General features: G+C 34.8%; 2 protein-coding genes across 4 annotated transcripts; both read right to left on the bottom strand.

Annotated features, from left to right (window-relative positions):
• Nucleotides 1-169: 169 nt before the first annotated feature.
• On the bottom strand, nucleotides 170-6,571 carry LOC127841711 (uncharacterized). The gene is made up of 4 exons (XM_052370769.1): nucleotides 6,404-6,571; nucleotides 3,867-4,014; nucleotides 1,327-1,472; nucleotides 170-546 (listed from the first exon to the last, which is right to left on the bottom strand). The coding sequence occupies exons 1-4, from the start codon at nucleotides 6,447-6,449 to the stop codon at nucleotides 467-469; spliced, it is 420 nt and encodes a 139-aa protein (XP_052226729.1). The 5' UTR covers nucleotides 6,450-6,571; the 3' UTR covers nucleotides 170-466.
• Nucleotides 6,572-13,000: 6,429 nt separating this feature from the next.
• On the bottom strand, nucleotides 13,001-26,803 carry LOC127841703 (MOXD1 homolog 2-like). 3 transcript variants are annotated; one of them, XM_052370767.1, is made up of 4 exons: nucleotides 26,636-26,803; nucleotides 26,084-26,262; nucleotides 25,601-25,750; nucleotides 13,001-13,282 (listed from the first exon to the last, which is right to left on the bottom strand). In XM_052370767.1, exons 1-4 carry the CDS (start codon nucleotides 26,712-26,714, stop codon nucleotides 13,241-13,243), a joined length of 450 nt encoding a protein of 149 aa, XP_052226727.1. In that variant the 5' UTR covers nucleotides 26,715-26,803; the 3' UTR covers nucleotides 13,001-13,240. The 3 variants fall into 3 exon arrangements, with proteins under 3 accessions (XP_052226727.1, XP_052226728.1, XP_052226726.1); XM_052370768.1 differs by lacking the exon at nucleotides 13,001-13,282 and adding an exon at nucleotides 14,987-15,094; XM_052370766.1 differs by lacking the exon at nucleotides 13,001-13,282 and adding an exon at nucleotides 23,013-23,207.
• Nucleotides 26,804-27,459: the final 656 nt, after the last annotated feature.

Raw genomic sequence — 27,459 nt, 5'->3', positions numbered from 1 at the left:
TTTTAAATTTGTGGCCATCTTTATTAATAAATAACAGTTTTTTGAACCACACATTTTTCTGCTGTTTTCAAAATAAGGCTTAAATGAACAACACAATATGACTTTTCTTTAGTTCATAGGAGGATTTTACAACATGAAAAAAAATAAATAAGATAAAAATCATAAAAAATATTTTTAATTTAGTGTTTTATTGAACAACAATCATTAAGTGATACCAGCCAATAATATTTTTTTAAAGAACTTGAAAACACAGTAGCAAAATTAAAATGGACGCAACAGCAAGAAAAAACTTCAATATGTATGCTCAACATTTCTTAAATTCTTAGAATAAATAACACATTAATAGCCAATCGTTTGTAGTTTTTTGTGAGTCCAAGAAAAAGGCATACATTAAAAATGGTACATTTATATTAAAATTTCTTGCTGTTAATTATGATTTTATCTATGCTGGCATGTTGCTGGTCAGTTAAGGCGTTTTGGTCCCGCATGGCGGTTTGGCATCTACTGGCCAGACACAGGTACCTAATGTCTCGTCGAACACTGTACCTTCAATGGGAAACATATGCATGTTGTAAAGCATAATAGTAAATGGTGTGTATAAAGTACATCGAAGTAAGCACGTCCTGAAATGAAGTTGAAATTTGTTTATCTGGGGCAATTCTTACTGAGCCAATGACGACATATTTGAATATCGACAATTCTTTTTGAAAGGATCATAAATACTTTGCACCAATGTCTATTTTGCTAATGTTTACTAGATGTATTTGCATTTTTAATACTCTTACGTCCTTCGCTTTATGAACATGCTGGTCATAAACATTACCTTTTTAATAAAAAAGTCACAACTTAAACTTTTCGTTAAGGTGTGTGATACGACAGGGCTCTGATATATATTTAGTAATATCACGAATATTTCACGTTTTTTTTATAGAAATTCGCTGTTGACTACATTCAAACTAAGCGTTGGATAGAGTTGAATCAATTTTTTGAAGTAGAACTCGGGTAACGGTGACAAAAGCAAGTTTCCCACCTCGTATTCAGTACACTTAGTTTATAAATATATATATATAATTAGGTCTGCAGACACCCTTATATAATGACACAAATTATAGGAATGAAGCACTTGAGGTCTTAAATGCGTCAATGATGTGGTCCAGGCTTTGCGTCACCGAGCTCCCGGTTTCGATCCACAGTCGGGAAGAATTCTCAGGAGCTTCTAAAGAAACTTGTTTTTTCCACCACAATGAATCGCGAGTATCATGTATAGGATTAACAACGTCTGATTGAGTTGAAATAAATAAACTTAAACCTTAATATAGTACTTACCGGGCGTGCAGAAGTTGTGCCCAAAATACACGTGGTGGCTACATGTGTAGTAGGAGGTACAGTTCAGGGTCAGGTCGACGTAACTTCCGTCAGCCTTGTGTGTGCAGTCCCTCACCAACCCGCATGGTGGCGCCACGTGGTTCTGACTGGAATTACATACACTCGTATTCACCTAGTTGCTTTTCACTAAGTGAAAGAAAGGTCGAGATTCAGAACTTTGTTATTTACAAAACGATAGCGTGAATTTAACAAAACCTCGAGTACGTTAAGATTTACCCGAAAACGATGGGGTTTTCGCATAATGTAAAAATAATCGTGAGGAATGCATTACTTGTATAAGGATCGAACAACGGTTCTAACCCTTATTTAACCCATTTATGCATAGCGTCTAGAAAAAGGCCTTGGCAAACCGCGTAGATACAGATGAGACGCCGCGTGATGCGGCGCCTCATCAGCGTCTGCGCTGTTTGCTTAAAGGAATTTCTGAAGGAAATATTCCAAATATAGAAATAAATATACTAGTACTAGACATCCCTAATTTTGGAAATACATTGATCCAATTTAGAAGGATGGGAGAGTCCACTAGGCATAAATGGGTCAATGATTATGGCAAATGGCATATGATTTAGATGCTTGCTGTCCATTCAACAACCCTGAACAAGATGGTCATGGTCTTTACTCTGTAGTTTTCTTTTTGCGTAAACACACATATAACAGTTTGTTTTTTACTTGAGCAGGCTTTTGGGACCTAACCTATTTAGGATTAGGCCTTTTAAAAACGCGTGTGGATTCGGCCAAAGCATTACAACAACCATAGTTCGGTCTAGAACTGAACTCGGGATGCGTCGTTGAACTTAGTGTTCGAAGAAGTTAACTGGTTGTTTTTAATTTTGCAAATTTTCAGAAAAATTATTGCTCGAAATGTATATAAAATATATTCTAATAGAAAAGTCAAAATTCACCACATTGGTTGTTTAAAAACCATTAACACACCTACAATGCATAGATATTAGAAAATTTCTGGCTTTTTCTCATTAAGAACCGTATAAAACACAAGTTAGACATACATTCATTTTCTTTCAATTCACACCACTGTTTTGTGCATATATATGTTAACATGTTCAGCAATACTTGAAAGCAATTAAAAAAGCTAAAGTAAAAATATATGCAAATCTTGCTCAAAAGATGAAAATGTAATTAAAAATCAAACAAAATTACCATTTAAAATCATATTTTAAGGTGATATCTGATTCTATTAACAGTACACACCGAGTTCAATCAAACTAAACACTCTTTCAACTAAAGCTGTGCTTGGTGGTATGAGCGTGCACTACAACATCTAAACGGGACGTTGAGCTTCAGGTTCCGTAGTACAAGTTGCCTCCAACTGAACCAGGTTTACGTGACTGTATAGACTCGGCCATTGATGAAACATTTTTATAAACAACATCTGACACCAGTACACTTGTCTGAATATTCAATGCATTATCCCCATTTACGCCAGAAGTGGCATTTAATACTTTGATCTTTTTTACGTCAATTTGTATCTGTGTTATTTAACCCTTAGCTAGCGGCTGCACTTCTGAAAAGTTTTCTTTTTCGGTAAAACTCGCCATCGAAAATCGTCATTCGCGAATTTCATTCTGTTTTATGTGTGTCATAGTTAATGAATCACCAAGTAAGACAGTAAAGCCCATTTTTCTCGGTAGAGAAGAAAAAAATATACTGATAACAAGTTGTGTGACTTTGATAAGCGACACAGAACAGGACGCATTAAACACGACCTCATATAAGTTGGCCAAATGGGGAATGTTGCCGGTCGGTTACAATGGAGACAGTTCGTAGTAGTAGTAGTAGTAGCAGTAGCAGTAGCAGCAGCAGCAGCAGTAATAGCAGCAGCAGCAGCAGCAGTAGTAGCAGCAGCAGCATTAGTAGTAGTAGTAGTAGTAGTAGTAGTAGTAGTAGTAGTAGTAGTTGTTGTAGTAGTAGTAGCAGTATAGTAGTAGTAGTAGAAGTAGTAGTACATCTACAACTGATCTGTACTAGCAATCCAAACTAATTAATTTGCTGTCTAAAACTACATTATAGGGATCGTGAAAGCGTTTTCTGGCCAGGAATCTTTATTGCAGAGATATGCACGGGGAAGAAAGAAACTCGTTGCGTCGTGCATACTCTTTTTTTCAATCACGATTTACGCCGTGTGATGCCATGGGGTTAATTTGACGTTTGACATCAAGGGCAATGTCAGAAATGCTGCTTATGATTACATAGATGTTGATTATTATGATGACGTTACCGATGTTGTTGGTGGTTCTGGTGTGGATCAGGAAGGTGGTGATGATGATGAGCATTATGCTGAGTGTGACCATTCTGACAAAGGCAATGTCGACAAATAGAACAATGCTGATCTCTTGTATTGCAAGCATGTAAGTTTGATTGCGGGAATGACCCAGCAATAATACGACACTACGGCCTACTAGCCGCTCTGTTTGGTGCCGTTTGCAAACATGACCTAACAATGATACGACACTACGTCTTACTAGTCGCACTGTTTGGTGACGTTGTTGTACACTTTGTTGATGGGGCACTCGACGGTGGTAAGTACGTGGTTCGTGCACACGTCGTATACCTTGCAGCCGATACTGTAGTGGCCGTCAGGCAGGGCGGCACAGTTCGTCTCACCATGAGCTGCACAGAAAGCCGTTTACACGTTAAATTAGGGTAAAATGTAAGACAAAAATGCATATGTGAACATTATATGAAAACCATGATGCACATAAGTAAATGCCTATTATATATATATATATATATATATATATATATATATATATATATATATATATATATATATATATATATATATATATATATATATATATATATATATATATGCCATAAAAAACTCACACCCAAAGATCTTGCCGCTGAAGATTTAATTCCGATAGGCCTTTCCCAATAATAGTTGACTGCTTTTGGAAACGACCTCCCTCCAAAATCAGCCTACGTAGACTTTCTGTTGCAATTATTTTGTATAATGCAACTATTGATCGCAAAGAACACGTTAAATTAACTTTGAATCACACAACTTATGATGTTTTTAATAGATCATAAATTGAGAGTTCCTAAATCATTTTCATGCAATGCTTGATTGTGAACAGGGTTATTAAAATAGCGAAGCTCATGGTCGGAAATCTATGTAGTAATGTTGTTGTACAATGTATAGGCATAATACAAGTACATTCACAAAAGATGATGATTGTCTGACTTAAATCAAGGGTCACACAAATTCAAAGGGCAGAAACCGCAGGAATGTGTCAACATGAATTTAGAACAATACCTCTTATCCGATGCGATTGCGTTATGCAGATGATGATAAGAATATAAATTTTCCCCAATGTTTTATGTCACACATTAAAATTTTTAAAACAAATTTTTATCGTTTCCCTGTTTCTTCATTTCTGAATATAAAAAGTTACTAGTACAAAAAACAAATACAGCTTTTATAATTAAGTTTTACGGAATTAACCATTTTAAAGACTTTTAATCTGAAATATGGTACGATAACCAACATATGCATGTGTTGATTTTTAGTATATAAGTATGCAAATAACGCCTAACAATCAAAGACACCGGAAGTGAACAAATGGCAACGTATGTCGTACCGATAGACGGTATTCCTACTCAGCTCCTGTTGACCCGCCAGCGGTCTTAACGACGCTGCCTGACGTCATTAACCATCAACGAATAACCCTTTATGTGATAATCATGCCGTAATTGCCTGAACCTATTTATTTTAATTTGAATTAATCGAAAGCTGCAGTCTGGTAGAGCCAGTCTCAAATTAATTTCATGTGAAGAACTTACACGCACACACACACTCTCTCTCTCTCTCGTTTGCAGCATGAGGCAGTCGCGCAGCATCTCTCTCGAGATCCTTCCTCTAGCCGATCTATATCGCTCTCCTCACTCCTCCCTGCCTCCTCCCTCCCTACCGCCCTCTCACCCTCTCTCTCCTCTCTCTCTCTCTCTCTCTCTCTCTCTCTCTCTCTCTCTCTCTCTATCTTCGAAACGTTTTCCCGGCACAAGACTCATAGTCGGAATGCTCCGTAAAAATTATCATGCTCATGACGACCCGTCGAGAGGTGGGAACTATTTTCACTACACAATTACGACCCAGGCATCCATGCCGTTATCTGCCATTTGTCCTTGAATATTATATACGAGTGTAGGACAAACGGCACCCGGACAATCGGCACCCGCGTGTTTTTGCATTTCCTGATAATTGGAACCTCGTAAATTTGTCGACCAGAACAATCGGCACCCATATAAATGGTAAAGTGAAACTACTACAAAACGGCACCCGATTTAAGGGTATGGAATATGTTTTTAAAAAAACAATAAAGACAATTGCCTTTATTTGACTTTGCTGCGAAACAAAGTCTTTGAACGGAGGCGATTGATAAAGCCGGTCAAAACCTTGTTGGACTTCATTGTACTGATAAGTCTAATTCGCTTACACACATTGCGATAAAAGGAGCTATATCTCCGTTTATTGTGGTGCTTTCAAATTATATCTCGTATTTGTTGACGTAATTTATTAATAACATTTTTTCGTCAAACCAATCAGCGGATTAGACTTATTAGTACAACAAGGTGCTGACGGGCTTTATCAATCGCCTTTAATAGGGTGCCGATTGGTCGACACATTTACGAGATGCCGATTGTCCGGGAATGCAAAAAAGGTGCCGATTGTCCGGGTGCCGTTTGTCCGGATACAAATATATGCAAATACAAAGACGTATAACCTATACGTGTTTTTTTTCATGGGCAGACAAGGGCATTTATCACAGTCTAAAGTGTATTGACGACTTTCCAGGACATATGCCCATATATTAGCGAAATCGTCGGACACGGAGTTCAGATTTCTTCATTTACCTTGCCGTTTTACCATATTGTCACAGCCTCCGGAAATACTGTATCAGTTTTTATCCTTATCAATAAAGTCAAATAAAAAGTATATGCGATTTCATTTAATTGATAGTAAGATACACATAGCGTACAATGTATTCAGACTTACCTAAAGAAAGTAATGTAGCGGCTGCAAACACTGCAAGAAACGTCATTTTGTGGCGAATTCGTTGATAACGCGTTCTCAAAGAAATGTTTAACTGATTAGATCACAGGCTTCTTATAGGAATGAACAAATTGTGGTGCACCCATATTATGAGATAAGATACAGTCTGTCGTAAGTAACAGTCGACACTCGCGTGACTCTCAAACCATTGGTGAAATTTACTTTGACATTTGAATTTTACAAGTACACATATATTGACTCAATCCGAGAAAGACTTATCAATCGGCGTCGCCTTACTAAGGCAATTGACTAAAATAATTTTATACACGATGTTACATGATGGCAAGTATATGCAAACAGGCGAGTCAAAATAACCGAAAACATACAAACGCATCAAACACAACAATTATTATAACAATGAAAATACACAATATGATAAAATCTGCTCTTGTTCTTAGAGAAAAAACTGAGTACATGCATTTCTTTTGCTTAGTATAAAGTTGCCAAAATAATCTGCGAGAAACAATATGGTCGGTCGGGTTTCTGGAAACAAAAATAAATTATGCGCAAGTACCAAACTAAATGACCTGTTCCCGCAGTAATCTGAATTGTTCAAAACTGACAAATGTAAATCCATTGAATACAATTATAATGAAACGTTAATCAATAAATGATTCCGAGAAACACATTAAATCTTAACTAGATTTGTTTTATCAGAACAACAGAAATGTTTGGGGCAAGAAAAAGGGACATTTGAAGAGAATGACAAACAAAGCTGGAACACAACAGTAAAGGGTCCACGATATACATGCAATGGATGTGAATGCCTATACAGTATATATGCTATAAATACCGCATGTGCGTGCAATGACTGCTTCATCAAATCATTTCATGGATCTTTTAATCTTTAGTTGGTTTGTTAATTGGACCAACGCACATTTTATGTTAAAAAAGGATAACCACTCGAAGGTAGAAGATGAAGGAATATTGGAGAGGTGAAATGTTAACATTTTTATGCATATTAAAGGATTGAAGCTCAAAGCCTTGACACAGTACCAACCGAGAATGTGGCAGCAGAAAGTTCAGCTACTGATAGGGTAACTGACATACACAGTGACTTATCCTGTCACATGCCTTCAAATCAGCCCGATAACCAGGTCACCTAATATCCCAAAAGATATTAGGCTAGATGACCACGTGACCTCGAATATCCGTCAGTTGCTCCCCGCGCATGCGCATGCCTTTACTATTTCTATTAATAAAATATACTTTTTTTCTATTAATAAAATACCAAATGCATGTCAAAAATTGTTTAACATTATTATTTAAACAGCATAATTCGTCTTTTTTTGTATTTAATTAATAATGAGTAACTCAATTTTTTCTTGTTTAAAAAGATGGAACTTCAAGCTAGCCTAACCGCTTTGCATGACATGACGTCAAAATGTTGTTTTTTGCGCGTAATGTTTCCCATATTAAATATTTAAACAGAAAATACTCGAAAACTAGATATTTTATAAACATTTCAACGAATATTGTAAATGTGACAGGATAAAAAGAATAATAGGTTGGTGACGTGGATGAAGAATTGTTATCTGGTTTGTCGGAGGATCTTATCGCCTTCGGCTCACCCGATAAATTCCTACGACTCGCCAGATAACCATTCTCCATCCCCGTCACCAACCTATTATTCTCTATATAGACATTAGGACAGTTAGTGTAACATTTTGATTAAAGCTGATTTGAAAATGTACATCGGAAAAGTAATATGTGTATGCGACAAAGACATTAGTACGGAAAATGCAATGGTATATAGTACAAAATAACTATGAGTAGTAGGAAACATCATGTGCAAGTGAAGGCTTTTCTATCGCGAAATCTAATTAAGGCTTTTCTAACGGAACACGTGTCAAACTTAAATATCTCAATTATGAGTAAAGAGTTTGTTTAAACATTGTATAAATGTTCATTTGACTATGTTTTGTGCAAGTTCACGATAAATTATTCATCCGTGACGAACGGGAACATGCGCACGTGTCATATGTAGCCCGAACCATGCCGATTGCCCAGTTGCGCTCTTGGATATTCATACGAGCTTTACTTTTTAATTAGTGTGGTGTTATACTGGTGTAATAATCAGCCCCCACCCATTAAATTAGACATTGTTATTAAATAAGAATTATATGGCGTTTCACCATCTCCACGTGCACAAAGAAAAAACCATACCTACCCAACGTGCTAAAGCATCCGATCGGCAAAGATGAATGATTTTATCTTGAGCTTGCACAGAATTGTGTGATTACCCACCAATTGTTTAATCTTACTCACCAACAAATAACAAACATCAACATCTCGTATTTGATTTTTAACAAGTATTCGTAATAATGTGCGATCGCCACAATTCATTGTCAGTTAAAAGAACAGGCGCACGATTTTGAGTTCACGAGATTATGCATTTGACACTCATGTGGTAAGTTCGCACGCGCATCTTCCGGTCGAGGCACGATCATTTCACGGTGAAGTGTGTTTATGAATTATTAAAACGTGTCCATATGGTGTGTTTCACATTTGACGCCTTGTTGTCGCAAGGACTGCTCGCGTTTATCTTGCGATTTTTAAGCATTCCTATGAAGTTTGCAGGTCTAAGGGGCGGTTGACGCAGTGCATACGAACGTTTATCGCATTCCTTTAGTGTTAACCCATGGGTATTTTTTGGCATTAAAATGAAAAGCGCGATTTTCTTTCAATAGTGATTTATTATGATCGTTTTACTATTTAGGAACCATATTGCGGTAGATCGATTGCGTCCGAGTGTACTCTACTTATTTATTTGAATGTGGATCCAGACAAAGTCCCTCCGCCGTGTTGTCTTGCAAAAAAGACTATGACACCTCGCGTCAAGGCAAACAAGTCACCATGTGATTCACGTTCCATTTCAAAACAACATACAAATTGAGGCTTTATATATGTTTATTGGCTATCTTGGTTTTTAAAGTTAATAAACAATGTTTTTTTATGGTACTATTACTAAATAGAATATTAGTTGTTCAGTTAATGAGCAGTGTTACACCCAATACCCGTATTTGTTGTTGAACCAAACTTATGTCGTTGTGTCTTGTGAACGAATGAAAATGAAAACAATATCATAATGAACTGTGCTCGAACCAATTATCCTTTGAGTACAAATCTTATCGTTTATGTTATACTTTATAAAAGCAATCTTCATAGTGTAACAAAATATAACGATAATAAAATAACTCTCCAAATTATTTAATCGTTCCGCATTTGTAACGCTTTATAATGTTCAGATTTATAAATCGTCGACAGATGCATTTAATGGATATTTTGGAGCATTAATGTTTATTCGAAAATATCAAATAAAACTTTTTTGTAAATTTGTCGATTACCAACACGAGAACAGATCCCTTTCAACCGTTCAATTAAATTTGAAAATATCCGATGTTTCTATGTAAAGATATCTGTATGTGGTAGCGTGGTGGATTTTATTGGGTGAACATATATATATAAATAATAATATAAACATCAATATTTTGTTTTCATGTTTACTACATGTAGTATAAACTGTGTAATCCTAAATCCTTGAAACTCGAACCATCAAAACATTATTTGTATGGTAATACTTATGTTTATGTTTTAGCTGTAAATTTCTTTAATAACACCCGGCCCTGTACATTGTTTCTCTGTCAACCATATCGGGACTGGGGCCTGTACTAGGAATTGCAACAGATGTGTGACCTCGTTATATTTAAAGAGGTCATCATATGTGTCGTTTCAAACGTGTCCACATACTTATTCTTCAGCAAGCATTTCAGTTTCCTTTCCGACCGCTCGGTTAAGGAATGGATTGACTCTGTAAATGACAGGTGCTGGTTTCTGCCATCATTATTTTAAAACATTTGGACTCAATTATACCGTCAACGGTGGTACTACTTTTCATGGGTGTCAAGTTAAGAATAGAAATAAAATAAGTTTTGTCCCCTTGCACATAGTACTATTTTTATTGCATATTTTTAATATCATGCCTGAGGCATTGAAATGAACATTAAATGAATGTAAAATAAGTATTGTGAGTATTGCGTGAGAATGGTTGCATTGCTTTTTTTTCCAGATCATGATGCGCACTCTGCATTACAAATGACCCTAAGAGGTCCAAAAAGAAGGGACCGCCATAGACGGCGTTGTGGTGTAGACACGTAGCCATAGTTACACGTGATATTACAGGTCATGGCGCATTACTTTTTGACTTGGGTTCGAGGGGATAAGGAATACGTGCGAATGGTTATGCTACTGTTTTAATTTGATTGAAATAAAGGTGCGTACTTTAGATGTTACACAAATCTTAAAGAAATTATTTAAAGGTAAGTTCGGGACATCGTCGAAAAGCAAATGTATACAGGCAGTGACTTGAAATACAGGTGAAATTTCGAGTTTATGAGGATTGTTATCAAGCAAAATACTGGCAGTTAGTTTTTAAATAGAGAGGTACTTACGACTTATGGTATGGTCATATAACATGTAAGTGTTTTGTGGTGATATGTTTGGTCCATTTGCTATAAGAAAAGAAATCGAATAATTAATAGCGAAATTTGAAAAAAAGAATATTGTTATGTGTCAGTTATAGAATGGGACCACTAGTATAGCTTTGCGATTGTTGGTATTATACATGTTAATAGATGTACTTGTGAATTTCACATAGAAATTATATGTGTAAATATGTCTAGTCTTAGTCATGTAATGTTAGCAGCTAATTTATATGAACAATTTTTGGATGGTAATGAAGTGGTTTGAATGCCATCTTTGATAATTGTTGGTCATTTGTTCATTTTAGATATTATTATGTAAAATGTGTCCCTAATTAATTTTGTTTAGTAACGTTTAGTACGCTTTGATGTTTCTTTGCTTTTATTCTAGACATAACTTGAACGAAATGCATAAGACAGTTTTTTATTATATAATACGATATATTTTTACTTTCATGTAGTAATGTATGACATCTACATTCAAGTACACTGTCAAATTGATACAAACGTATCGATATATTTAATAATAATATTTGAATTACAATGGAAATTCTACACTGACTAGAGATTATACTACAATGTAATTAATAGCTATTTCAATAACACAAATAACGTGTTCAATGTTGTTACATTATATGACTATTTTGAGTGATTTTAATGACACATTGTCCAATTTTTATTTTATTTTTATTTTCATAGACGTTATTGTTGAAGGACTTATTATGGTTCTACATGTCGATACTATTTTTGTTTAAGCCCACAATAGTGTCAGTATTGATTAAATGACCCCAGTGTGGTTCACTTTCTTTAGAATGCGGTTACATGGTTCACTAACCGGATTTGAGTTTCTTGAAATAACTATTCGCAAAAAGTGTATATTACACGGAATCAAAACATAAATACCTATTTAAAAAATTAAAACAAAACTTTGATTTGGAATAGTTGTTTTAATACTTTTATTTTTATTTGATTGCATCGGCTGTTTGCAGGACTAAACATGGGTTCACTCAGCAAAACTGATTGTCGGACATCACATTAGTCAAACCACGTTTGTATTTTAATGCACATGTTATTGATTTCCATTAGGGGATTGAAACCGGCCGACGATGAAATAATGTTGTCAATTGCTTTGAAGACACATTGCATTAAGACCAGAAGCAACACAGAAACGAACTATATGATGCTAAATTCTCAAATGTTCAACACAATAAGGATTTGAGTTTATATTTGTATTAACTGTATTGTATCGTTTCTCAGAAAGTTGTTATTTTGTTATTATGGTGAATATAAAACGTTTCATTAATTAAATTGTAATTCAATCAAAAATAATTACGTCTGCAATGTTGTTTAATTTAAATAGCGATGCTATGAGGTTGTGTTTATGTAAACTCTGATAGCAGTGATTAATTCTGCGCTACGAGTGAGATACAATGCGTCTTGCAACCAGTTTTAACCCGAATGCTTCGGATTGCCAGGTTCAAGACGGAGACCCCAGCTTAAATAATGTTTATACTGTTATTTCGTTTTATATGTATCGACCTGTATTGTATAGGACTTTGTTCACTTGCCTTAAATAAAAGACTAACGTAAATTACAAGAGTGCACCTGCTTAAACTGTTTCTGGGGTGTCTTTATTCCTGTATATTGATATACAATCAACACATTTTTATCATATGTTATAACAAATATCCTTTGACTAATATGAGATGTCAAACCAAACACGCCATGTGAACGTGGTTTAGCATATGGCTATACTTAACCCGCTGCGCTCTTTTGCTTCCAGATAGTTTGAGCATACACTCTCAAGAAACTAATGGATTAAATAACTTATTTATTGAAACGAAGTTATCATACAATCAGATTAACTTATTAGACCCAAGAAAATTGAGAATAATAAAATTAAGCTGTAATTTCTGGCTATTCTTGCCGAGGTTAGAAGCGCGTATACCAGCCATTCCTGACCGACGTCTTTGTAATAAAAAAACAACACCATAATACATTGTGTTGCTGGTATCTTCACTTCCATCATTTAGATGTTCTGTTTTCCATAGTTTACACGTTCGGTTAAAATCATTTATTAAGATTATGATAAAACTAAATAATACATGTACATGTTTTAGTCCTGAACAGCTGATGACAATACTGTATTGTTTGTTAATTGCATCAAATTTCTTTACAACATTCAAATCACTGAAACGCAATTTATCTGTTGATTATGCTGTCTTTACAAAAGTACTCTGTGAGAACTGACTGATTCGACCATGTTGACATCACCCAGATCGGGTCTGACACATCTGCCCTAATAAACACCGGCGTTGACAGAAACGGGTAAACGCCACTCCTAAAATTGAATGAAGATGTCCTTTGTAACGTTTTCGCTAGACTTACAATTTGAAAAACACAAAATTCTGTCCAGCCCAAAGTGTATTTGTTATTATATTGTTTGCACAGTTGACATAATGAGCTTTCGTTGAATACAAAATGTTAAACGAAAACTTAAAAACCTCATTATGAATGTGTATGAAAAACTGACGCGTGTAGATTTTTATTCTGCAATTAGGCAGACTAGGTATAAAATACGCACATCTTGATACGAATTCCGTGGCTGAAAACTTAAATTATTTACAAATGGAATTTTTCATAGTTTTTCATAATAATTGTTTGTTGCTTATTGGATGCAATACAATTGACTGTTCGTTTATGGTATGACACGGTACGACAAGATACAAGATACAAACTTTTATTTCAAGTCGGTTTACAGTAAATAACAGTATAACATTAGCTATGTATAGCTATTGACCGACGACATATAATTGCGCAAGTTATCGACAAGTGTAATCAATCGATCATGCAAAAAAGTGTTACACATTATTAAAACGCACCTTACATAAACGCGTGAGTTTTCATTTAACATACCGAAACACAGTTCGAATAACAATCTAACAATTATTAGTGAGGTAAGTGGAACAAGAAATACAGCTCTTGTTGTCTAAGTGTATATGCATTCCCTTTAAGTTAATTAAACCTAACACATTTGTAATAAGCCTCCTGCTGGTTCTATCAACCATCAGGGTCAATTATTATGTGGACTTTGATATTTGGTTGTTGTTGGTTGTTATCTAATTGATTTTAGTATAAACTTTATTAGTTATAAGTACAATATAAAGAAGTGAAACTCCAGCTGCTGGAGCAGTATTGAATTTTCATTAAAAACAATTAGTTGGTCCTTTATTTAAGGCAAGTGACCGATTGCCCAAACAGTACAAAACTGCACAATACAGCACAATACAAACCAACATAAACACAAAATATGAATAAAGCTGGGGTCACCGCCTTGGAACGGTCAATGCAAAGCATTGGGGGTTTAAACCTGGTTATAGAGCGCTCAACCTCACACTTGGCCCAGCAATATTCATAATACATTCAAGTGTAAATAAAATTTAACGTCATAGCATTGTAACTCAAATTAAACAATAATAAAAGGGAATTAAAACGCATTCAATTTAATTACTATTTAATTACTCAATTGCATTGAAGATACAAGAGTAACAGAATTACAACTTTAACCACATTAGAATACATATTACATATTTTAAACGCAGCAACAAAACTGCATATATACTATACATGACCATACGTACTGGTTAACCGTTAAACTAATTAAGGTAGAAATTGAATCCAGCTAGAGTCATGCATCCGTCTTCTCCGATTAAACGCAAGAGCCGTTCTTACAAGCCTTCGTTTGGAGACAGACGTCAAGATCATTGCGGGAAAAACGTCAGAAAACTATAAAAAAAAGGTTAAACCAAGTTGATCGAAATACTTAACCATATTTTAAATAAAGTAAAGAATTTCATTGACAAATGGAGAAGATTAAAAAAGATTTTAAAAATGGCTGGTGTCGGAAATAGTTTGCTCTCGATAGCAAACCAGCGACAACTGTTAACATGAGGAAGAAATCGACCAATATCGCAGGTCACCAGTAATATATATTCCTATTGGGTTCCGATTCAGCGGCGGAAACTCTAGGGAGTAGAATACAACATATTTAAAAATATTTATCAGCAAATATCGAAAAGGTGATAAATCGGCAAACACAGTCGTTCCGGTAAATCTCTTCCTTCAGGCCTTGTTTTCTACCGCATTATCGATTCTAAAAAAATAAAACAACCATTAGTCAAGTCAAGTCAACAGTTTATTAAAGAAACAGAGGAATTACTCTGTTACACAATGTAATATACAGAAATTGCAAAGTTGTGTCATAGTTATATTGTGCAGATGTAAATGTTAATACATGTGTCTAGTCTTTTATAGCCTTCATGAGATAGAAAACATATACTGCTAATTTTCTAATAGTTTCAAAGTCATTCGTTGAAAATAAGTCATAGAAGTTATTCAGTTCAGTATCAGAGTCATACCAGTTGAACAGAAACTGATTTTTAATACTTGTATACTTAGCACAATGGAAAAATGCATGATATTCACAATCCACATATATTATTCCTTATTTGTGAACAAACATTACACAAGCGATTCTGGAAAGTAATATTCAGATGCCTGCCAGTTTCAACTTGTCGTTTATGATTTGAACATTTAAACTTAGCATAGGCTATTTTGTGTTTTACTGGCATTTCTATTATCAAATATCAGTCAATATTAAGTAGGGCTTTAAAATGACTATAATGGTGACATCGACTTGAGTTATTTACGGTGACATGCCCGTTTTGAGTAAAACAGTCAATCAGTCTATTTCTGAAAAGTTTGATAAATATATCAGAATCGCCAATGTCTTGTGATATCCACACATATCCAAAACCGTTTGTAAAAAGTAAAGATTTTACTTTGGTTGCCCAACAAATTCTTCCAGCATCATCTATTGATTTAAGCATAATATAACATTGCCTAGGGTATCTATCAGATGTCATAGTTAACAATTAACACCAGTACCTGCTACAGTTGGTAAAATAAGTGATACATAATGGGAGTCTTCCACATTCCCCCAAAACCATGCAAGTATTGGTATTTTTACGAACATGTAAGAACTTAAAAAAAATATTATGGATAGATTCAATAGTTAGGCTGTACCCCACACCCCATATCTGGGAACCGTAACATAATATTGGTTTTACCATAGTATCAAATATATTAAATAAATCCTTTGCAGGAAAAAAACCAAATGGTTTCTGATAATTTCTTATTGCAAATAGTGCCTTTTTTTGCTTGGGAAGCTAGTTTATCATGGGCTGAGCTCCAGCTTAACTTTGGAGTCAAGAGTAACCCCATGTACTTGAATACGGGAGTAACGTTAAGTCGTTGTCCACGGAAGAACCAAGTTTCATATATTCGGAGGGGACCACCATTGCGAAATACAATAATTTTAGTCTTATCCAGATTAATTTCCATACCAGTATCCGTACAAAACTGATCAACAATGTTAATTTGTTGTTGTAACTTAATGGCGGTCTCAGCACAATTGGCGACATCGTCTGCAAACATTAGACACAAAATATCTGGTATATCATTAGTTATGAAAATACCAGATTCACATTTAAGCCTTAAAAGTGAAGATAGCTCATCTATAAATAGGGCAAAAATAGTCGAACTCGATTTATCACCTTTCCTGGTTCCAATATTGCAGGGAAACGAATCTGTAACATCATTATTTGAGACTTTTACTCAAGAAGTCAAGCATGAATACATAGATTTAAGAAAACTTAGGAACTTATCAAATACACCTTTCTTTTCTAATGATAAAAATAGTTTGACATGGTTAACTTTATCGAAGGCTTTACGGAAGTCCACGTACAAACAATAGAATCGACCACCCCGTTTTGAGAGATATTTTTGGACCATCGCTTGGAAACAAAGACATTATCAACTGCCGAATATCCTCTACGGAAACCTGCTTGAGATTCATCAATCTTATTATTTTCCTCTGCCCAGTCATAAGTCTCTTATTAATCACTCCAGAGAATATTTTATATAGAGTATTCGTAATAGATATACCACGATAGTTACCAGGGTTATTACTTGGACCTGACTTATGAATCGGTGTAATGATACTTTTACCCCACGACTCGGGAAAGTTACCAGTGTCTAGTATTTTATTATACAGCAACAACATTATTGGAGAAATATCCGTTTATGTACACTTGTAAAATTCCGACGGAATTCCATCCAGACCACAACTTTTACCATTTATTAATTTGGATATTGACCATTCAATTTCTTGCAATGTGAAAGGATCATTAAGTGAATTTGCCGTATCATCAGAATAAGCATGGTCATTTCCAACAGTGTAATCAACAACAATAGAGTTCTCATCGAATAAAAGGCCACTGAAATATTGTAACCATTCTATTTTCGACGATGCTGCGAAGCAGCTCGTTCAAGTTATCATACCATGAAAAAATTCTTCACAATGACGACCTATGTAAAAGACCGAGCCAGTCCGATTGAGATAGCTCGATTTTTCTAATCGCAATACCTCGCTGATTATCATTGTTAAGGTATCGGAAGCTCAGCTATAAATAGGACAGCTATTCTGGGAAAAAGATTTAATAATAGTTTGAAAACGTTAATTTTAAATCAGTTATATTCAATCTATTATATGTTTATAGATCAATGAGACAACTATGCCTTCTGTATTGTATTTGACATTTGTCGTGATTCAATAAATAAATTGCGAATTAAAACGTGTATAATTAACTTTCAACGCGATCATGAGTGTAAAGAAAACGAATTATTTCGAACCTGCCATTTGTAAACGTTGTAGCGACTATGGTATATAAACAACATTATAGCCATATGACATTTGTGAAACTCGCTCTTATGCGTGCATTAAACATTTGCATATTTAATAAACTTTTCAAACAGAAATTACAGAGCCACATCGGTGAACATACTGTGTTTGATAATTCATTCGTTTGTTGGATATTGTTTGCTGTTTTAAACGCATATAAGGTCATATCGCGGAGATTTAGTTTACCTTACCATGTGTTCATGGGCGAACTCACGTATTCAAGTGCTCTTACGACTATGTGCTCATACCTACTTTCGGGAATCATCATGAAATTATTGCCGTACTTAACGAACAAACATGCCCAAGCTTATTGAATATGAGAAAAAAAAATCTAAAGAGAAAAATTATATGTTCATACATATGGGCATGTGTAATCACGTCCGTACACATAGCATCATTAACTAAGGAAAGGAAACAACAACATATAAAGTTTGGCATGATATACAAGTGAAATTAAAGAGCATGGTGTAATTAAAGAGCATGTCAAGTTTTGAATTTATATGCTGAAACGTAATGTTATAACCCACAAACGTTTTACTGTAACAGAACGTTTTTTAAGATAAGTGGTACAGAAAATACACGTCGAATATCTTTTTGAAGATATTTCTTGTTATATTTGATCGAGAATGTAACCCGCCCCCTAGTTTCGCTGAATGGATCAAGTTCCCCGCGGGTACTACTTCCCCGTACCCCCATTTCGTACCCTACATTTTTCGTACCCAATTTTTTTAGTACCAATTTTATTTTTGTACCCAAATTTTGGCTCGTACCCAAATTTTTTTCGTACCCAATTGTTTTTTCCCAACCAATATTTTTTTCGTAACCAAATCTTTTTTCGTACAAAATTGATTTTTTGGCATATTTTTTGTACCCAAAATTTTCGTACCCATTTTTTTTCTATCCAAAATTTTCGTACCAACATACACAATTCATTGTGGTGATGTAGATAAACTTAAATAGATGCTTTTATATCAATCCTCTTCAAAAGCATCGTCACACCAGTACTGTCAGTACTTTGATTGAGATACTAGAATAAATTCATTTGGTCGATTTATTTTTTTTTAGACTTTTCCAAAACATTGTAGGATTATTACTACAATTAACTAGTTCTTGGCGGTTTAACCTTTGATATTCATGTACCTTTGACCTACAATGAATCTTAAAATTATTCCGTTTATCTTTAAACAATCTGAGATCTGACTATAAATTGGAGCTACGAAATTTACGAAGAGCGCTGTATTTTATAGACTTTAAATAGTCGCACTCGTCATCCCACCAAGGTGGTTGTGATGAAAAATACCGAAAATTGACCAGCATACATTTGCCGGCATCCTGATATATAGCTGTAATCAGATCTACGGCAGAATTAACATTCGAATGTATGGTATCAAGCAGTGTTAAGCTGACTCTGCAATAAGCCCCTTAACGTCAGTACAAACTCGTCACATGACGTATTACGCCATCGAAATTTCTTCAATGTGTTAAGTGAATACTCATTCATATTATTTACAAAATTGTTTGACATGTATGGAAATTAAAACACACAAGAAACCGGAAAATGATCCGAATCATCCCTGTCTTCAACTTTGAAGTCATTAATGTATTGAAAAGGTAATGATGAAGCAATCATATAGTCTACCACACTTGCGCCATCATTTGAGAAACATGTAAACTCACTACATCTATCACCAGGGAAACGGCCATTGAGAAGGTGTATGTCAAATATACAACATAAATTTACCAGAGATTTACCATAATTATTACCACGTACAATATCTTTATTATTGCGCGGGATGTCAAATGTGCTACCATCATAATCTATATTACCAAAAATATAAAAAAAGATCATCGAATGGAATATAATCCAAAAAATCTTTACATCAGGAATTCAAATCACCTGCAATTTACAACAATGCTTGTGGATAATCGTTAGTTATAGTTTCTAAATAATCAAACATTTGAGATATTCCATTCTTCTCATCTTGATCATTATAATAGCATGATCCTTCAGGAGATACATACGTAAAGTACATTATTATATCCTCACAATCATAAAAGGTAGAGTATTCACAGTATAAAACCACACAGTTTTCAAATTGTTCATAAATTAGTCAAATAGGTACTTGCTTATGTAATTTACTGCTTATATAGACACTAATTCCCCCACTATTCTGATAGCAGTATCTTTCATCTTTCTCACAAAGTCATAATGAATATAAGATTTCATAAAGACATCAAAATCCACAACATATTCAGCCCAGGTTTCACAAATATATATTATATGAAATGAACTTAAAAAAATAAATGACCTCGGCATTTTCACAATATTTGTTTAATCCACATATGTTTCATGAAATAATCTTAACGCTTGAATGTTTGTAAGCAATGTTTGTATTAAGACCTTGACCTAGTCCCTATTCGGAGAAAGAGTCATCTAACTGCCTGTCCGCTCCGTGAATTTATGTAGCTCCATTGATTGGCTGAGCGTAGCCATGTGACCTGTCATCGTCATCGTCACCGTTCCCGCGTTGAGATCCGACCAATCGCTGCCCATCATCAGTGCGGTTTCTCTCACCTCCTCGTTGCGGGGCTGCACGTGGTCTCGAGCGCTTCCCAATGTAAACAATTTGGTCTGTGTTATCATCGTATTTATAGATAGTGTCATTTACATACAACTTGTCATATCGAATAGTTGCGTAATGCCCTTTGTTGCGTTCACGCATCATGCGTTCACCTAGTATTCTTCTATGGCGTTTTACACGGTCAGTGTAATCTTGTTTCACAGAGTACTTGGAGTTTGTGTCCGATTTTAATATATTCGAGGTTTTTGTCATAAACGATTGACAGTCCTTGAAGCGTACAAAACGAGCTATAATTGTACATGTATTGCTGTCATTCGATGTAATCCGGTGAGCACGGTCAATGTCGATTTGGTCCGCTTCTTCGCCAAAGTTCAAAGTTGTTTTTAAGAAATTTCGAAGTTTTTCTTCAGATACACACCATTGCTCGTTAATTTTGCCACTGAGCAATTAAATCTCAAATTGTTTCTTCGCGACTGATTTTCATACTGATCTAATTTGCTTTTCATTTGAGTAATTTCATGATGAAGAGAAATATTGTCTTGTTTTAGTTTTTCATAATCAGATTTTAATTCGTTCACAGTTGATAAAACCGAGTCCGATTTCGAGTTTATATTTCCAATTTCAGTCGAAACTGTAATATTTTGTTCAGTCAAATCTTGCTTCATATTTCTTAAAATGTCGAACATACCTACCGTACCCTGGTTATGAGCAAAAGCAGTAGTAGCTGCATTAGACGTAACATGATCATGTGCAGATGCCGCTCGATCTGGAGGGTCACGTTGACCCTGGGGGTACTCTCTCTGGGACTGGTGACGGTCATGGACGGGAGAGGCATGCTGGTTTGGTTGCCTATGATATTTTGTGGCGTGGTAAACGTAGATATTGACATCTGGCGTGCAACTATTACCCGTACCACATTATGTTGCTGATTGTGGGACATACGAGTGTTTAATTATAAAACATATATTGTATTAAATTAGTTATTATGAGGTGTGTTCTAACAAACTGGTATAGCGTGCATATCTTATCCTCGTTGTCTTTACAAAACTGTATGTCAAATTAACAACAGCATATTGTTCTCTTACAAATTTGTTAGTATAATATTTCTATTAAAATATAGACCCACAATTGATCAATCAGTCCTTGATTGACGAGTATTGATGTATTTACGTCTAGTTATATCATGAGACGGAACCAAAGCGTGTTAACTTACATCAAAAGCCAAACCGTAAGATGCATTTCAATATGTTGTTTATACGTGGAGTTTTTCTTATGATTTTCTAACAATTTCTCGCAAACTGATCTCGATTCCCATTTCCACACATGGTTTTGTCTTAAATATTGTCCTTAACCTTTTCAATATCATTTGTTCATGTGTATTGTTTATGGACATGACTTTTTGCGCCTAGTAGGGATCAGGCACAACTATTTAGTGTAATTGTTTTGTATAAACTCGATTACTGGTATCACACTTATGCATAAGACACATGTTTGGTTAAAACGTGACAATGGTTTTGAATGCCCCCTCCCTTGCTCTTCGTCCAGCTTAAGATAAGTAAACAAGTACCGAAGGAATTGAATTGTTTTCATTTGAAGAATGATATGGGATTTCATTTCTATTATATCTGCCGAGGGCAAAGTGTACACACCATGATTCTTTTTCTTCAGGTTTAATAGAGTTAATACCCTGAGTGACGCCATTACTGTGAAGAACATAACTTGTACTGTTTGCATATATATGAAATTTAACTAGAACTTCGTGCATTAATATCAGGCATTAAGAGCAAGTGTATAACACAAATAACACACGTCTCGCAAATAATGTAGACGGCAATGTAAATTGCATTAAAACGTCTCAGACCAGAGCCTTTGCATGTTTATGACAACTATTACATGCGATTTAATTTAATATTACGTAAAACAACTTGTGTTATACATTTTACTTAAATATACTTATTTTACTTTTAATCTATTCACCCAATAAATCGCAAATAATGTCGGTTATTATTAAATTACGAATATTGGTTTAAACAATATGTATTAAGTGGTTCGAAATGAACATTTATGCAATGTAATAAAGACATGCATGATGCTTTCGACAAAATATGATTTTAATATATATAACATATATATATATGAAAGTAGGAATAATTTAAATAGCCATACTATTGTATTTGTTATTCTGCATTACTGCAGAATAAGTATGACATACAATGTTTGGATACGAATTCCTTAGCAAAATCTTCAATAATTGAATAAGGGCCTTTTTCAGCGTTTTTCATACTAATTCTGTGTGGCTTCCTAGGAAGACAGCTGTAGTATGCTATGTTTTGTATTTCCTTTCATTTAATTAAACTGAACATATTTGCCATTTGCCTTTTTCTGGTACTATAAACAATCTGGGTATTTTTTTTATGTGGCATTAGATGTACGGTTGTTGTTGTTTGTGATCGAACTGATTTCAGAATTGATTTTATGTGTATAGGTTAAAAGTACAACACACATTGGGATACCTATTTTCTTTTGCAATTCATAAGCAAGGTACCCAATGAACCAAAATATTTTCTTACTAAACACAACGAGATGTGAATTTCAAATAATTACATACCGGTAAACCAGTGACGTAAATACATATGTGAGTGACAAGAAGGCATGCATAAATGATTATATCAATCAAGTCGAGTATGTTTACTTAATTTGATATTTATTTCAATCCTGTATGAACGACATTATCGTTTTCAAAGCAGCTCCCGTCCAACGAGGTTGTCATTTCCGACGAGGCCAATGTCCACGCTCCCCCTGTTGGTACCGTGGTGCGTATAGTTGGAAGGGCTGGTCGGATCATCCAGGGTATACGACCAGATGACATGATTACCTTGTTTCTGAAATACAACAAAAAAATTCTGAATTCGAAACGCAGTTAATTAATGATGAGAGTATTGTCCTTTCAAGGCTGTCTTGTAATTTTTCATTAGGCAGATCTGATCCGTCTTTTCATGTTTTAACGTGAAATTTCAGTCATGATCACAACGGAACTTTCTTATTTTCAACCAAGTTAACCCAACTAAAAGTCAATGTGATTGAACTGCTAGTTGATGCGATACTTAATGTGAGCGATATGCTTTTTTCAAGCGATATTGATTGTGAGTTAAATGCTATGTAATGGGATATTTTTGTTAAAGAAATACCATTTGATGCAATATTCTTTAAGTGCACAAAGAAACATTTCACCCAACAAGTCAAAACAAACGAATATTTCATGAATCGCAATACATGCAGTCCTGTCGGTGGAGATAATTATTGGTTTTGTTTGCATAATGCGGATGAAAAGGGCCGGGTAAGTGGGTTGTTTTAGCGCCGGACATCAAATCCTAAAATCGCGGGAATAGGACTATTATAGGATATATTATTTTATAATGATTTTACAAAATACATATGCATGATATTAAATTAAAAAGTTTGACTTTTTAATGTCTCAATACAGGTCTAGATTATAGGGAAAAGTACTGTCGAACTGCCCTTTGACCTGAGTTCCGTGATAACCTTGAAATACTGTTGGAAAAAGCGAAATATCATATCATACAAACTGACTTCACAATCTGTTAGGAAAATTGATGGGCCATTATGAAATGTTCATGTTAAACGAATGGACAATTTAGTCTTAACATGCCGTGGAGCATCTATATTTCTTGTTTTGAAATTATGAAATCATCGTTTGATTTCGGTCCTTATGTATTTCGCTAAATTAGTCTCGATATTAGAACTTTTCATAAATGTGGTCATTATTGTTTGTCAGGCGCTGTCGGAATATGTTTATGTTCTAAGTATTTCATTGTTACCGAAATATTTTAGTTATTATTTAGCTTACATACGATGCTCCAAAAGTACTTCATTCTAATTTATCCAACTATTGAATGTCAAAAAAAAAAAAAAATTGGTTGACAAAAATATGTTCGCAGATATCGAATCGTAACTAGTAATTTAGATGATGACGTGATGTCAGGCTCTTGCGTACTCTAAGTGAATTGCTTATACACATTTCAAAGTTAGCTTGCATACATGTATTTCAGCCTACCCACCATTCATCGATCGGAAATCGCAAGTTATTAAATGAGCAAATCTATGAAAACTAATTTAACAGTAACAAGAAATATCTTTAAAAAAGATATACGGCGTTGACTGTGGTTTGAGTTTGTGAAAGGTAAAGAGTTAAAAAAAATGAGACCAAGGATAGCGAATGTCTTTTTCTGTGCAGTTCTTAGCTGGATCACACGCAATGCGGGATGTTACGCGGAGTTTTCGCGGCTTATTTTACATAATAACATATTGCTGGTCATAAACCTATAGAAACAAAACAGAAAACCAAATGAAGAATGGAAGTGAAATTTAATTATATGAGTCAACCGGCCACACGCGAAGTATCCGTACATATTTTAAATATTTATACGCGCGTTCTTCGAACAAACCTGTTTTAGTGGTTTGTCGGGCATTGCTTTTTGATTCGATTATTAACAGTATCGAGAATCATCGCGCTTATGCTTAATACATTAGGCAATATGGTGGAATAATTCTTGTTAAATTAATTAAAAATAATATTTATCATGGTATTGTTGAAAACACATAAAGAATCTATTATTGACATACCATAATTATATCGCTGAATATCTTCATTTAACATCTTTTGTGGTCTAAAGAAAATCTCAGTTCACCTAGTTCACGGATAGGGTCTATATTATATAACAAACTGGCCACGAACTCAGGTCAGCACATAAGCGTCTTCGGACGCAGCGATGACCTGTAAATAAACCCTGATAACTCGCGGGTTGAAATGCAATGCATTAAAGTGAGGCCACGCTTCCACTGCTTTTTATACTTTTACATGTTAACATGTTGATAGGAATATGAAAGTCAGTACTAAAATGAGAACATAGCTTTTAAGTAAAAACGCTGTTGCCCCTGAAAATAAAAGGTGGACGCACAAACTGTATTGATGTCGAGATTGAGTGTAAAATTGTTCTATCTATTAAGCCTTTTCATTAGAGATAAAATTGTTTCATGCTGAACACGCAGTAAAACAGTGTTACAAAGACGCGGACATGTTTCCAATGTTCTGATGGTATGCTCATATCAGCCTATGGGATAACTGAAGTGTATTCATTCTGAACTAGCCGCGGGAAGTTTTATTTGAATTTTATTGGACAGTTACAAAGGTCAGGTAAGGTGAAAAGCTGGCGTATACAGCTAACGCCGAAAAATGCACTCGTAATCGACTTGCAGTAATGTCGATGTCGTCCTGCTTATCTTGTGTGTTAAAAGCGCGTGTAAACTTCAGAACGGTTTCATCATTATCTTCAGTGGCGAGCAGAAGGAACCAGTCCTGTGACGCGTCAAGGATCGGTTGGCCGTGACGAGTTGTGTGGTAGTCCTGAAATGCACGACAAAATGTAGGTTATCCAACGTTTTCTTTATCTAATTCTAAGGCTAAGTTTGATGGCAACGAGGTCATGAGGTTATATTATTTGAGGCCAGAGTTTTTTCCAGCACCTCTACTAAACAGCGGATTATTATGAGTATACGATGCATTGAGTATTTTATGACATTGTAAATAAATTACAAATTTCAATCACAACATTATTTTTTATATATTTAATTTTTATATATAAACTGCTTCACGAAATAAAAGTATCAAATAACATAGACCTAACTTGCTTATGATATCACATTTCTACAATCTACAGAGGAAATAAACCAATCTTACTCCAAAGTACGATTGGTTGTTGCTGACATAGCCTAGTATGAGGTCACCAGGGTACATGGCACCGCTGGCGTTGGCGGTTAGTCCGAAACCGACGTAACCATGGGCCGCCACGTGTAGCTCGAACGTAATGTGACTATGGTTTGTCTTCCAATATACTTGGAAGTGTGGATCCATCAGAGCTTAAGGCGAACGAGTAAGTGACAATAATTTATTAACTTTCTAATATATTTTTTATAAACGTTTGTATGTATGTACGACATGTATTACCATGCCTTGTTATTGTCACAGATGCAATCGTGAATTTATTACTACCATATTTAAACGTCTGATTAATTTAACTAACAATATGCATACCGATATAACACGACTTTGCTGACATTTGGTGTTTTAGAGTTTGCCTTGTGAGTAGACATGAATGTCTTAATTAAATGTTTAGTAAATATGCGCACATATGTGTTGGTATATTAGTTGGATTTCAAACTCGGATTTCCAAAGTCTATATTGAATAAAACGCAGAAACTAAATTTATTGTAAGGGAATCATTTGGCTCACCCAAACCTTCGAATGTTTCCGTCGGAACAGAGCTCGTTTTCATAGTGACCATGAACAGCACGCAGAGACAAAACAACATTGTCACAGATTATCGTCGGTGCACACACAACTAATAGTGAAAACGACTGAAGAACGTGCTGCAGCCGCGGGTTTTATACCGCTGACGACGCATGCAAAATATACCGATAAGAGCAACGGATGACGCATATTCAGCACGAATTTGAAATCTGTCGTTTCTCTTAAATCTACATGTGGATTCACGTTTACAATTCATGCCTTGGTTAATTAGATTGTCTGCATACAACTATTAAATCAGCAAGAAATCTACTCGGATATTCCAGACTTGATATTCTAGCTCAACCGAACAGACTTCAATAGATATATGTTCATCAAACTTGTAAAGTGTATGTCATATGCAAATTAATTGTTACAAATATATATGTCTGTGTAGAGCCTCGCTTACTTTGTGTTTTTTTTTTGCACTAAGTGTTTTTGTCCGCCAACTACTGCAGTATGTCATTTTGATAAAAAGTATAAGAATTGCACATAACATATAAAAATGAATTGGTCACTTTATTGTATTTTTAAAAATGCCATATTTAAATAACTTGTGTGTTGTTTTTTCCATCATCGCCGTTCAAATTTAACCAACCATTATAGTTTACATAGTACAACGTTAATAATAATACATATATGCGTGTAAGGGAGTAGATTTAAATTGCAACGATCGAATAAAATTGCCATATTTTTATTAAAAATCCCTTTTATTTTTACTGTGAAAATTGATATTTGTTTATTTATTTGTCACTGTTATTTAGTAAATA

Source organism: Dreissena polymorpha, chromosome 1 (assembly GCF_020536995.1).
Source record: "Dreissena polymorpha isolate Duluth1 chromosome 1, UMN_Dpol_1.0, whole genome shotgun sequence".
NCBI classification, from domain to species: Eukaryota; Metazoa; Mollusca; class Bivalvia; order Myida; family Dreissenidae; genus Dreissena; species Dreissena polymorpha.
Note: the sequence above shows the minus strand (reverse complement) of the source record. Positions and strands in the feature narration are given on the sequence as shown.